At 41.5% G+C, this 15,187-nt stretch overlaps 1 protein-coding gene across 9 annotated transcripts in view; it reads right to left on the reverse strand.

The window, feature by feature from the left end:
• The window catches only part of ADAMTSL1 (ADAMTS like 1), a 953,154-nt gene that overhangs the window by 86,743 nt on the left and 851,224 nt on the right, over positions 1-15,187 (reverse strand). For all 9 annotated transcript variants that reach the window (XR_009051238.1, XR_009051237.1, XM_057720944.1 and 6 more), the window contains one exon: positions 905-1,033. Coding sequence is in view for 7 of the 9 variants with exons in the window: in XM_057720944.1 (XP_057576927.1) it covers positions 905-1,033 (129 nt within the window). In the remaining 2 variants the exon portion in view is untranslated. The remainder of the gene's footprint in view (positions 1-904; positions 1,034-15,187) is intronic.

A 15,187-nucleotide genomic window follows, 5' to 3' on the forward strand; every position in this document is an offset into this window, starting at 1 on the left:
AGGAAGGGAGAACTGGCAGCTGAGTTTTGTTCCATTCTATGTGGGTGTTTTTTATTTTTCAATCAAAGGTAGATGCCTTTATGAAGAGCACACTACAACCTCCTCTGGTCCACTACTCCTCCACTTCCTTGTGACCTGCTGGTACCTATAGGCCTCTGAATTTGCAAGGCCTATTCAAGTGCAATGCCTCTATCATACTCCTAACAGCTCTGGCTGTTTAATGACTCCTACCCACTTCTGATGTGAGTAAGCTCCAGCTTCCTGTTGGCCTTACCCCTGCAATCCACTCCCGAGCTTTCCACCACCACTGCCCTGAGCTCAGGCCCCCAGCATCTCTGCTCTAAACTACGGTGATGGCTTCTTAACTGGCCTCTCTATCTCCCTATTTCTTTTCTTCAACCCATTTTATGCACTGCACGGCCCCTTAATGTCACTTTCAGTCTGCTTTTGTCTAAACTCCTCATGCAAGTGTTCAAAGTCTCCCACGGCCCAGCTGCAACCCACATTACTAAAGTTTAAGCCCCTCCATCCCATCTCTGTGCTCTGAGCTCCAGCCAGACCAAAGCACACACTGTTCCCTTCAAGTCCTGTGGCTTCCCTACTTCCATGAATTTTCTCACACTCTGTCGTCCACCTGGAACATCCTTTGCCCCCATCTTTGCACACTCACGTTCTATCAGTACACAAGGCAGAGAGAAAAACCATCTTTTCTCCCTCGTCTGTCCCGGTTTTCCTCCTCTCAACTTCGCCAGCACTCTCTGGAGACTGAGGTCCATGCTTGAGTTTTCCTACTAGCCCCAAATCCCTGAGAGCAGAATTTGTACTTATCTTTTCAGCCCCCAACCTAGCACAGGGCTCCATTAATAAATGAACAAATGAATTAACAAAGGAATGCATTTCTCACCTGCAACTTGGCAGTTAATAGTCACGTTGACGCCTTGCACTGTTTTGATGGTGCTTCCCACATCGACTGTGATTGCGGGCTCCTCCGTGTTGATCACCGTCCCTCGGGATGTTTTCACTAGTGGCTTTCCTGAGGGTGAGAAGGAACGTGACATTTTATTAGATGGTGGCTTTGGGCACTCCCTTGAAACATGAGATGACCAATAATGAACAAGGGATATATGCAGACTTTTTCCACTGACCATGTTTTCCTTTCAAAAAACTGTAACTGTATATTATACAGATCACCCACCCACCCACCTATAGCTACCATAGAATTGTCAGAAAAAGAACAAGGATTGAAGAATCTGAGGAGAGAGCATGGTGTCCAACAAGTTGGGATGATTTGGGCATCTTATCATTAAACTAACAAATGACCCAATACGTTCTGTTTTTGTGGACCTAATTAAATTTTTATTTTGAAATAATTGTAGATTCACATGCAGTTATTAAGAAATAACACAGAGCAACCGTGTTTACTCTCTACCCAGTTTTCCCCAACGGTAACATCTTACAAAACTAGAGTACAATATCATGACTAAGACACTGACGCTGATGAAGTTAAGCTACAGAACAACATTTCCATCCCTACCATGATCCCTCATGCTGCCCCCAACCCCCGCCTCAATCCTTTCGTAAACATTAACCTGTTCTCCATTTCTTATACTTTTGGCATTTCAAGAATGTTACATAAATGGAATCATACAGTATGTAACTTTTTTTTGATTGGCTTTTTTTCAGTCAGAATAATTCTCTGGAGATTCTCCCAGGTCTGACACGGTAGCATGGCGGCACGCATCAAGTTCGTTCCCTTTTATGGCTGAGTGGCATTCCATGGTGTGGATGTACCAAGCGTGTTCAGCCATTCACCTGCTGAAGGACATCTGGGTTGTTTCCACATTGTGGCTCTTCAAATAAAGCATCTATAAACATTCCTGTACGAGTTTTTGTGTGCACATTTGTCTTCATTTTCTCTGGTATTAATGCCCAGGAATGTAATTGCTAGGTCACATGGTAGTTACGTGTTTAGGTTTTTAAGGAGCTGCTGAACTGTTTGCCAGAGTAGCTGTATCATTTCACATTCCCACCAGTAATGTACGAGTGATCTAGTTCCTCTGCATTCTTGTCAGCATTTGATGTTATCATTAGTTTTAATTTTAGCTTTTTGATAGGTGTGTAGTGATGTCTTATTGTGGTTTTTTAAAAATTTGCGTTTCCCCAATGACTAATGATATCAAATATCTTTTCATGTGCTTATTTTTCATCTTTATATCTTTGATGAAATGTCTCTCCATGTCCTTAGCATTTTATAATTGGATTATTTTTTACTATTGAGTTCTGAGAGTTCTTTACATTTTAGATATGTCGTCAGATATGTGGTTTGTGATAACGTTCTCCCAGTCTGTAGTTTTTACCCCCCCTCTTCTTAACAGAATCTTTTAACTTTAATAAAGTCCAGTTTATCAAGCTTTCCTTTCATGGATCATGTTTTTAATGTTAAGTGTAAGAACTATTTATCTAGACCAAGATCCTGAAAATTTTTTCCTATTTTTTTTCTAAAAGTTTCCTGGTTTTACATTTTACATTTAAGTGTGTGATATATTTTGAGTTAATTTTTGAAAAAGGCATGAGACTCAGATCAGAGTTCCTTTGTTTTTTGCCTATGGATGTCCAATTGTTCCATCACCATTAATTGAACAAGCTATCTTTCTTCCATTGAATTGCTTCTGTATGTTTGTCAGAATCAGCTGGGTACATTTTTGTGGCTCTACTTCTGTGTTCTCGTTTCTGTTGCACTGATTTATGTGCCTGTCTCTCTACCAATACCATACAGTCTTAATTATTGTAGTTATATAATCTTAAAATTGATTCGAGTCTGATTCTTTCCACTTTATTCTTCTTTGCTATTCTAGTCTCTTTGCCTTTCTACATAAATTTTAGAATAATCTTGTCTACTACTATAAAGTTTTGCTGGGGTTTAATAGGAAATACACAAACCTGTATATCAGTTTAGAGAGAACTGACCTCTTTACTATGTTGAGTCTTCTAATCCATGAACACCGTATGTCTATTTATTTACTGACAGATCTCCTGTACTTTCTTTCTTCAGAGTTTTGTAGTTTCCAGCATACAAGTCCTGTACATATTTTGTTAGATTTATACCTGATTGTTTTTTTTAAGGGATGGATAGAACTTCCATTACTATGTTGAATAAAAGTGGTAAAAGCGGGTTTTTAGCATGATAAGTGATTTTTTGGTTGAAACCTAGACATTTTCATATCATGTTATGTAACTCTCGACCTTATTTCAATCTGTTTTAGCTGCTGTTCTCTGAAACCACTCAGGTCAGGGAGCAGGGAGGTGCCACCTGCTTACTACCCAGTGGAAGCAGAAGTCCAGGTTCTCTACTTGGCTTCCTTTGTGACACAAGTTGGGGACTCCTCAACTGCTAGGTTGGGGCAGGGCTTCTGGCTCCCCACCTGCTCTCCACTGACAATGCCATGGGAGGGACCTTGTTACTGCTGGTGGTGGGTGAAAGCCCTAGCTCTCCAGGAGGTTTTCTCTACTGCCACCCCAGAGGGAAAAGGAAGAGGGGCACTGCAGGGGAGGGTAGGAGTCCAGGACCTCTACGTGGTCTCCACATCGCACTCTTTTGGGGATGAAATACATCTTCTCTGATACCACATCCATGCGGGTGTTGGGGAACCATGTTTCAGTCTGACGAGAGTGGTTTTTTTCCCATTCAGGCTTTGCTGGTGTGGGTGGTGGTGGATCACATTGTTTTCTGTGGTGTTTGGAGGAGAGCAGTATTTTCTAAAAGTTCTCTGTTGCCCCCCTTCCTGTACCTTTGGGGAGAGGGAACAGGTTTTAGCTGGGACATTGTTTTCTGTTTCTGTTGTATTTCCTGGTAGCCACTTTCTTCAGCTCCAAGTTTGGGATTTATGAGGCAAACAAACAAAAACCCCCCAAAACCCAAGGAAGTCACAATTGTGTCATCCCTTGGTACCCAGCGTCCCTAGCCAGTCTGCTTTCTCCTCTCCACTTTTCAGTCTTCTTACATTTGTTTTATATACAATGTCTGGATTTTAGTTGCATTTACCAGAAGAAATAGGGAAAAATATATCTACGCCATCTTCTCAGAAGTAGAAGTTCTGTGTACATTACACTTTACTAGGCCTTTATCAGCTGGGGATAAAACACAGCACTTCGTGTACATGACCACAAAATACAATGAAAAGATTCATTTATTGAGCACTTTGGGGAAATAAGGGTCCACATGAGATCATTTTCATATACCCAAAGCATAACTTTTTGTAAGCCAAATGGATTTAATTTTGTTTCAACCATTTTATAGGCAGGACAATCTACAATGGCATTCACTCTACTATGCCTTCATTAACTGTGAAGAAAACCTTAATTCACCAATACCCTTTGGAGTCTCACACCTGCTTTTCATACTTTTTGTTTTCTCCATCAGTTATTTATCCTTTCTTCCCACTTGCACTGTCACACAGCTTCATGTTAGAAGCCATCCCTCTTTCTTCTTTCCCCTTTAATTGCCTTCTAGGCATAGGTTATTAGCTCATTAGAACTATCAGTCTGTTTAAGGACAGAAACCTGAGGAAGGTTCTGAGGTGTTCACCTTTGAATATACGCATAGGCTCTCTATCTGTTTGGACTGTTTAGGGACCCTTTTCCTTATTTCACCTATATTCAGTGTGTTTGAGATTATGTATGACCTGATGTGAAGATGAGTACTGTAACACTTTCTGAGACTACTTACTGCAGGGTGATTATAAAAGAGTGCAGCAGGAATGACACAATTACTATGGGTGTATTTTCCTTACCTCCTGACCCTAAGAAGCTCTTGGCTCTAATGTCAAATATACCCTAAGTCGAACCAGCCCCTCCGTTGCTGTGATCTGATGCCGTCGTGTTCTCTGGCTGGATTACTCCACAGCCTAACTGGTCTCCTGGCTTCCACCACATGAATCAGATCACACAACTCCTCTGCTTAAATTATTTAGTGCTTTTGCAGTGCAGTTAGAACAAAATTTCAAGCTCCTGTTCCTGACCAGCGATCCCCTATGTATTCAGGCCCAGCTGTCTACGCTCCCTCTACCTCACTGAGGCCACACTTCCAGTCGATCACTGTTGCTCCAGCCACACTGGCCTTCGGTCCCTTCCTCTAGAACATCAGCATGTCTGCCCCAGCTGTTCCCTTTCCCTGACATCCTCCACCCAAAAACTTCTACACAGGTATCTGCTTCTGGTCATTCATGTCTCCACACAAATATCACCTCCTTCTGGGGCCTTTCTAAAGCATGCTTGCCTTCACTTCCTTCCCAGCCATTACATAGCTCAACGCCAAGTTTATTTTCTTCCTGAGCACTAGAACTATCAAAATCTACCTTATTTGTGTGTTCTCTGCCTGCCACCCCTCGCCATGTAACTGCCATAAAATCAGGATCACACCCCTCTTGCTCTCTTCTTTGTTCCTACCACCTAGTCCTGGCACATAGTAGGTCCTCAATAAATATCTAGTAAATGAATATATGTGTGCATATGCTGTACTATGCACATTAGTTTCTGTTGTCATAACAACCCTGAGAGGCAGGTAAAGAATTTCCATCTTTTATATAGATGAGGACTTTAGGCTCAGAAAGGCCTGATGGTGTGTCCAAGCCCAGAGAGCAAGTCACTAGTAGGACTGAACTAGACCTCAGAACTTTGACCTTGAGTCCAGTGCTTGTAACCGGAGATCCCAAATCCTTGCCTGTGGATTGGCTGCCTCAGAACTCCCAGGGCACTTGTTAAAAACATAACCTGTCCTTCTATATATAATAGTTGCCTCACTGTGTAATAAAAACAGCTGTGCCAATGGGGAAAAGTAGGTTAGGGACCAGAGAGTTTCAGACTCACAATTACCAAGTTATTTTTCCTACAGGAATTTTAATAATAAAGGTGGTTTTATAGTTGTAAGTGTATAGCTATAAAATTCAAATGTCACTGAATTAAATCCAGCCCTTAATTAATTACATTGAGCTTTTGCTGAAAAGTAATGACCTTTCATTCTGTCACTAGAGGCACTGTTGTTAGCACAGGCTACTTATGAGTTATTACATTCATAATCCATTGTGAAGACAAAGCACAGAGTTACCCAAGCATCTACAATTAATAGAAGTTTATGCTGAAAACAGTGTTCTTAATCAACTGACCCTCTTACATCTATTAGGAAAAGCTTGTACATATTATCAAGTCACACTCTTAGACCTACTAAACCTGAATCTCAGGTGGTGGGATGGAAACTCTAATCTCTATTTTGAATAAGTTCTGAGGCAATTCTGACATTCAGCCAGGTTTGATAATCAGTGAATTACACTATGTTAGCTTTTCTTGAGTCCTGGTGAGAGCTGACGCTTTTTTGGGTGCTCATTAGTTCAATATTAGAAAAGTTCAGGTTGGACACATGCACCCCAATGTTCACTGCACCACTACTTACAATGACGAAGACATGGAGGCAACCCTAATGTCCATCGACAGAGGAATGGATAAAGAAGATGTGGTACATATACACAATGGAATATTTCTCAGCCATAAAAATACAATGACATAATGCCAATTGCAGCACTATGGATGGACATAGAGATTATGATATTTGGTGAAGTAAGTCAGACAGAGAAAGACAAATATGATATTATATCCCCTATATGCGGAATCTAATAAAACGATACAAATGAACTTATTTACAAAACAGAAACAGACTCACAGACCTCAGAATCAAACTTAAGGATACCAAAGGGGAAACCTGTGGGGAAATGATAAATTAGGAGATTGGGATCAACATATACACACTACTATATATAAAGTAGACAACTAATAAGGACCTACTGTATAGCACAGGGAACCCCACTCAATATTCTGTAACAACCTATATAGGAAAAGAATCTGAAAAAGAATGGATATATGTATAACTGATTCACTTTGCTGTACACCTGAAACTAATGTAACATTGTAAATCAACTACTTCAACAAAAATTAAAGGAAAAAAAGAAAATTTCAGGTTGGAATTCTTATTTTAATGGTCAACTAAAAAACGAAACAAAAATAATTTAAGCCCACTTTAGATAACCTAGATAGTCACCTAGTGAGATGAATACTGCCATGTGATACCTGCGTTTATGCTCGATTACAATCCCATTACCTAGTATTATTTTAACTATGGAAGTTAACTAAGAAGAAAAAAAAAAGAGATGCAGAGAGAGAGTGAAGTTTTAAATTATTTATGTGGGCTAAGAATGCTAAGAAAAGGTCATGGCATGCCTGACCCAAAAGCCTTTCACAATAGGCAAAACAAAAATAAGAGAGGCTGTGCCATGATCACAGAGCCTCTGCAGTGTGGGTGGAGCCTCAGCCATCAGGACCATGTCCACCTGTAAGCAGCACATCATCTCTGTGGATCAGCATCAGCTAGCAGATTACATTCATGTTGATTTCTGGAAATTGATAGGGTTTACAGATTACTCTTTCACTGTATCTGTAAATTGGTATTAGAATTGCATGAGAGCTGTACATCCAAGGAGAGTATGCCTAGTTTTATATCTCTCTATATAAGAAGAATAAGGAAATAGAAACAAAGGCAAGCTTTTCAATTTATCAGGCCCAACATAAGGAATCAAGTCTCTTCAAGAGAGTCAGACAAAGAAATAGAAGCATTAAGAGAATCATTTATTGTTCATTTCCTTTAGACCTCATCATACTCCTTAGCCTGGAACAGCGGATCCAGAGCCTGAGAGGTAAGCAAGGGGAGCCCTGGGACAAGGGTGAACCTAAGGTCTGCTGACACTTGCATGTCAGTGTCCACTGATGTGGAGGAGTGCCACCTTGTGATGCCTTTAGAGCAGAGGCCTCTGACCAAACAGGTACTGTCTTGACCTGGAAGGACCAGTGGCTAGAGAGACAGGCAGGGACAGATGAGCAGCCCCAGGAGCAAATCTTGGAAATACACTCCTGTGCATAGTTTGGGCTCTGGCTCACACCTCTTTCCCTCATGAGTGACTTTGGGTAAAATCAAAACCAATGGGAAAAAATCTGAACAAATGTGCTTGAAAAATATCTTTGGCCCAGTACAAACGTGATGAAGAGAGGAGCCAGGGGAGATGAAGGTTTGTTTTTTGAGTGCAGCCAAGAACAGAGAGCATTGTAAATAACTTTTTCTCAGAGCCGAAGTCCCGGCCTCCACTAACAGCAACTTTGTCTTCAACAGCACAATGCCTTCCATTTTAGAAGCCATGGCAGAGATGGATCTGCTACCAACCAAATCCTTTTCTTCCTCTTCCTGGGCAGAGTTAAGTCATTTCCCAGCCTCTCTGCAGCTAGGTGTGGGCAAGATAGTGAGTTCCAGCAGATGGAATGCGAGCAGAAGTCAAGTGTACCATTTCTTGATCCAAACAACAATTTGTGCCATAATTTGTTTTAGACATTAGGTGAGTGAGAAAAAAGTCTATAGTTTAACCATCATATTTTTATGCTTTTGTTTGTTAGACAGGCAAATAGAAAAAAAGTGCCAAATTAGCACAGATGCTAATTAATTCATGCTTAATTAATATTTACTGACTCGAATGAATGAATCAAACGGGTCTTCTTTCAACTCTTCTAACATTATGAGTCACAAATCTCATTTTAAAATGGTTCTCTACAATCCTTAGCCATCAAAAATAACAAGGACCTACTATATAGCATAGGGAACTATATCAGTATCTTGTAATAGCTTAAAATGAAAGAGAATCTGAAAAAGAATATATATACACACACATATATATAAACTGAATCACTTTGTAATACAACAGAAACACTGCAAATCAACTATACTTCAATAAAAAAAAAATTGGAGTGCGGATCAAGACGGCAGAGGAGTAGGATGTGGAGCTCACCACTTCCAATGAATATATCAAAGATACATCTACGAGTGGAACAATTCACACAGAACAACTTCTGAACACTGGCAGAAGCCCTCAGACTTCCAAAAGGGCAAGAAAACCTCCATGTAACTGGGTAGGACAAAAGAAAAAAAAGAGAGAGAAAGGAATCGGGATGGGACCTGTGACCAGAGAGGGAGCTGTGAAGGAGAACAGGTTCCTGCACCCTGGGAAGTCCCCTCACTGGTGGGAAGATCAGCCTGGAAGGAGGGGGAACTTTGGAGCCTCAGAGGACAGTGCAGCAACTGGTTTGAGGTAGGCAAACAGACAGTGACCTGCACAGACGGTCAATACCACTCCCCAGCCTCAGATGCTTGTCCACTGGAGCAGGGGGTGCTGGGTGCTGAAGCTTGGGCTTTGGAGGTCAGACTCAGGGAGAGGACTGGGGCTGGCTGCATGGAGACAGCCTAAAGAGGCTGGAGTGTGGCAACTGAGGGTGTACTTGGAAGAAGCCTTGGCCTACCAGAGAGTCAAGGCACCATTGTTGGGGGGGTGTGCAGGAGGAGAGGGGTGGGACCACCATAGGGGTATCTTTCTTTACGCATGCTCTGAGGCAACAGGACACAGCCTACATGATTTCTGGGGGCAGGCACAAGCTGCTGCTGCCATCCTGGGCTCCAGAGGCAGGCACAGGCTGCTGCCATCACTAAGAGTCCTAGGAGTGTGCTGCCGCTGCTGCTGCGAGACCCACAAGGAAGTGCAAGCACTGGCCCTGCTGTCCCAGGAGGGTGTGGGCTGCTGCCACCACTATAAGACCCATGAGCAGGCACCAATCTCTGTCTATGCCATCTGGAGAGAGCACATGGGCTGTGAGCAGATGACAATCGCTGCCCCTGCTGTCCCAGGAGCACATGCGCTGTTGCCACTGCCAAGAGACCCGGGAGCATGTGCCAATAGCTGCTTCCGCTGTCCCAGGGGCATGCAGCCTGCTGGTGGGAGGAGACCTGCGAGTGGGCACTGATTGCTGTCCCTGCCATCCCCCAAGGAGTGTGCACACGTGGTCATGTCTGTATGGCCCATATCAAGGGGATAACAGCCAGCACATGCTGAAGAAAGAGGCAGCAAGCATCCACACTAAAAGCAGCCCCTTGATTCTGGACAAGATGGCAGAGTAGAAGGACTTGAGCCCACTTCCTCTCATGAAAACACCAAAATCACAACAAACTGCTGAACAACCATAGACAAAAAAAGACTGGAACCAACCAAAACAGATATTTTACATCCAAAGACAAAGATGAAGCCACAAAGAAATGGTAGGAGGGGCACTTCTGTGATATAAGCAAATCCCATACGTGCTGGGGGTGGGGGGGTGACCCACAAAATGGAAAATAATTATATCGCAGAGGTTTTTCCATGGGAATGAGTGTTCTGAGCCCCACATCAAGTTTCCTAGCCTGAGGGTATGGCATTGGGAGGAAGAGCCCTAAAGCACTTGGCTTTGAAGGCCAGTGGGGCTTGACTGCAGGAGCTCCATAGGATAGGGGGAAATAGAGACTCCACTCTTGGAGGCGGCACACAAGATTTCATGTGCACTGGGACCCAGGACAAAGCAGTGGCTCCATAGGAGTTTGGGATAAACCTAACGGTGGTCTTGGAGGGTCATCTGGGGAGACAGAGGTTGGCTGTGCCTCATTGTGGGGGCAAGGACACCAGTGTGGAGGCCCCAGTGAATATTCATTGGTGTGAGCTCTCCTGGAGGTCATTATTTTGGCACTGAGACCTGGCCCCACCCAACAGCCTGCAGGGTCCAGTGCTGGGATACCTTAGGCCAAGCAAACAACAGGGTGGGAACACAGCTCCAACCATAAGCAGATAGGCTGCCTAAAGTTCTCTTGAGCCACAGCCACCTCTAAACACACCCCTTGATGCAACCCTGCCCACCAGAGGGACAAGATCCAGGTCCACCCACCAGTGGGCAGGCACCAGTCTGTCCCACCAGGAGACCTGCACAAGTCCCTGGACCAACTTCACCCACCAGGGGGAAGACACCAGAAGCAAGAGGAACTACAACCCTGCAGCCTGTGGAAAGGAGACCACAAAAACGTAAAGTTAGACAAAATGAGACAGCAGAGAAATATGGTCCAGACAAAGGAACAAGGTAAAAACCCAAAAGAACAACTAAGTGAAGTGGAGACAGGCAATCTACCTGAAAAAGCATTCAGAGTTATGACAGTAAAAATGATCTGAGATCTTGGAAAACGAATGGCACAGACTGAGAAGATACAAGATATGTTCAACAAAGAGCTAGAAGACTTAAAGAATAAGCAAACGGCAATGAACAATACAATAATGGAAATGAAAAATACACTAGAAGGAATCAATAGCAGAATAAATGAGGCAGAAGGACAAATAAATGAGCTGGAAGACAGAGTGGTGGAAATCACTGCCATGGAACAAAATAAAGAAAAAAGAATGAAACCAAATGAGGAAAGTCTCAGGGACCATGGACATAACATTCAAATTATAGGGGTCCTAAAAGGAAAGGAAAGAGAAAAAGAGTCTGAGAAAATACTGAAGAGATTATAGCCGAAAACTTCCCTAACATGGGGAAGGAAATACTCAAGTCTAGGAAGTGCAGAGTCCCATACAGGATAAACTCAAGGAGAAATATGCCAAGACACATATTAATCAAACTAACAAAAATTAAAGGCAGAGAGGGACTTCCCTGGTGGTGCAGTGGTTAAGACTCCATGCTCCCAATGCAGGGGATGCAAGTTTAATCCCTGGTCAGGGAACTAGATTCCACATGGATGCCACAACTAAAAGTTTGTATGACACAACTAAAGAGCCCAAGTGTCACAACTAAGGAGCCAGCAAGATGCAACTAAGGAGCCCACCTGCTGCATCTAAGACCCAGTGAAACCAAATTAAAAAAAAAAAAACAAACTAAGGACAGAGAAAATATTAAAAGCAACAAGGGAAAAGCAACAAATAACATACAAGGGAATCCCCATAAGGATATCAGCCGATTTTTCAGCAGAAACTCTGCAGTCCAGAAGGGAGTGGCATGATATATTTAAAGTAATGAAAGGGAAGAACCTACAACTAAGAGTACTCTACTCAGCAAGGCTCTCATTCAGATTTGATGGAGAAATCAAAAGCATTACAGACAAGCAAACCCTAAGAGAATTCAGCACCATCAGACAAGCTTTACAACAAATGCTAAAGGAACTTCTCTAAGCAGAAAAGAAAATGACATAACTAGAAACAAGAAAATTACAAATGGGGAAGCAGTAAAGGCAAACACACAGTAAAGGTAGGAAATCATTCACTCACAAATATATCAAAATCAGCGATTGTGAGAAGAGGAAAGTACAAATGCAGGATATTGGAAATGCATTTGAAATTAAGAGACCAGTAACTTAAAACAATCTTGTATAAATACAGACTGCTATATCAAAACCTCATGGTAAACACAAACCAAAAATCTAAAATAGATACACACAGGAAAAACAAAAAACAAATTCAAACATAACACTAAAGATAGTCATCAAATCACATGAGAAGAGAACAAAAGAGCAAGGGAAGAAAAAAGACCTACAGAAACAAAACCAAAGCAATGAACATAATGGTAATATGAATATACATATCAATAATTACCTTAAATGTAAATGGATTAAATGTTCCAATCGAAAGACATAAACTGGCTGAATGGATATAGAAACAATATCAATATATATGCTGTCTACAAGTGACCCAATTCAGATCTAGAGACACATACAGACTGAAAGTGAGGGAATGGAAAAGGGTATTCCATGCTAATGGAAATCAAAAGAAAGCAGGAGTAGCAATACTCATATCAGACAAAATTGACTTTAAAATAAAGATTGTTACAAGAGACAAAGAAGGAGAAATGTCTTTTTGGATCCACCTCCTAAAATAATAAAAATAATAAACAAAAAATGGGACCTAATTAAACTTAAAAGCTTTTACACAGCAAAGGAAACCATAAATAAACCCACAGAATGAGAGAAAATATCAATATTTGCAAATGATACAACTGACAAGTGATTAATCTCCAAAATATACAAACAGCTCATGCAGCTCTATATCAAAAAAAAAAAAAAAACAAAACCAAAAAATCAAATAACTCAATCAAAATATGGGCAGAAGATACAGACATTTCTCCAAAGAACGCATACAGATGGCCCAAAAGCCCATGAAAAGATGCTTAACATTGCTAATTATTAGAGAAATTCAAATCAAAACTACAACGAGGTATCACTTCACACTGGTCAGAATGGTCATCATCAAAAAGTCTACAAACACTAAATGCTGGAGAGGGTGTGGAAAAAAGGAAACCTTCCTACAAGTTGGTGGGAATGTAAATTGGGATAGCCACTATGGAGGTCCTTAAAAAACTAAAAACAGAACTACCATATCATGCAGCAATCCCACTCCTGGGCATATATCTGGAGAAAACCATACTTCGAAAAGATACATGCACCCCAATGTTCACAGCAGCATTATTTACGATAGCCAACACACAGAAGCAACCTAAATGAGAGGAATGGAAAAAGAAGATGTGGTACATATATACAGTGGAATATTACTCAGCCATAAAAAACAATGAAATAATGCCATTTGCAGTGACATGGATGGACCTAGAGATTATCATACTAAGTGAAGTAAGTCAGACACAGAAAGACAAATATCATATGATATCACCTGTATGTACCCACTTATATGTGGAATCTAAAAAAAAAAAAAAAAAGTTACAAATGAACTTACACAACAGAAACAGACTCACAAACTTTGAAAATAAACTTACAGTTACTGAAGGGGAAACATGAGGGGGAGGCATAAATTAGGTGTTTGGGATTAACATATACACACTATTATATATAACATAGATACTCAACAAGGACCTATTGTATATCACTGGGAACTCTACTCACTATTCTGTAATAACCTGTATGGGAAAGGAACCTGAAAAAGAATGGATGTGTGTGTGTGTGTAACTGAATCACTTTGCTGTACACCTGAAACTAACACAACATTGTAAATCACCTATATTCCAATATAAAATGAAAAAATTTAAAAAATTGAAAAAAAAAGAGAAAAAAATGAATTGTATTTCGAAGTCTTCAGATTCTCACTATTGAGTGAGAGGCAATCTATTCCAGGAAGAGTGCATGTGCATTCACTCCCAAGGAGAATGAGAAGACTTGTTGAAGGTGACTAGGAAATGGGCAATGATGGAAACCAGGACCGCAGGAGGCAGATTTGGAGATGACCCAAGAACTCCGGGAAGGATGCAAAAATGGCGCATTGGCCTGAGATTATGATTGCAGCGATTGGCAGAGTCTTCCTGGAGCACCGCTCAGATAGGATTCTGTGTTACATTCAGGAGGACTGAGCAACAAAAGTGCATGATAAGTAAAGATGCCTGCAGGGGGCATGGGTGTGAGAAGTAGTACCTACATGGCAGGTGTTCAGACTCCATCCCTCAATAGCTGAGCAGCCTTAGGTGAGTTATTTAGTCTCTCTGTGCCTTGGCTTTTTACTTCCACGGCTGCTGAAGGCAATGAGCACATTAATGCTTGTAAAAGTGTATGAGTGATTCCCCGGCACACCATGAGGTTTGAATAAATGTTAGCTATCATCAGCGTGATCCCTGCTGTGATACAGGGAGAAACAGCTCTGAGGAACAGTGGTGGGAACTTCTGATACACCGAGAAAACACACAGAAAGGACAAGTTGACACAAAGAGGAAAAAACAGGAAAGAGGAGAGGGAATGAATTTTTTAGTGAGAAGGAACTCAAGTGCTCCTATTTTGAAGAACTGTGAGGGCTTCAGGCTAATCAGAAGAAATTATTTAAATACTCTAGCTTCTCCTGAAACTGGTATCAGTCTCTGGACAGACAAGAGCTTCAAGCCACACCAAGGCTGATCTTGTTGGGGTCCCCAGAAAGTGTCTACTTCCAGAGAATTTGTGACACAACGCAGGCCAGGCGACTTGCGGGTGCCCTCATGACTGTGTTCAAGAAAACCGCAGTGAAATCCACAGCAGACCAAAATCTTAACTCAAGAGAAAAGTGAATAAGACAGTGACACGTACTAAATAAAATATTTGAGTATACAGCAGTAAGGTGTTACAAATTTCACTACCTAAAACCAAGCAAATTGTATTTAATCCAGATTTAATCAACAGATAATGCCTTATTATTAGTGAGATTATCAAAGCAACCTCTTAAGAAATGCTAGCCTCTGCTTACACTGCAATCATCATAGGTCTCTTAGAAGGGCCACTGGAATGAAATCC

This window comes from Hippopotamus amphibius, chromosome 2, assembly GCF_030028045.1.
Source record: "Hippopotamus amphibius kiboko isolate mHipAmp2 chromosome 2, mHipAmp2.hap2, whole genome shotgun sequence".
Lineage (NCBI taxonomy): Eukaryota > Metazoa > Chordata > Mammalia > Artiodactyla > Hippopotamidae > Hippopotamus > Hippopotamus amphibius.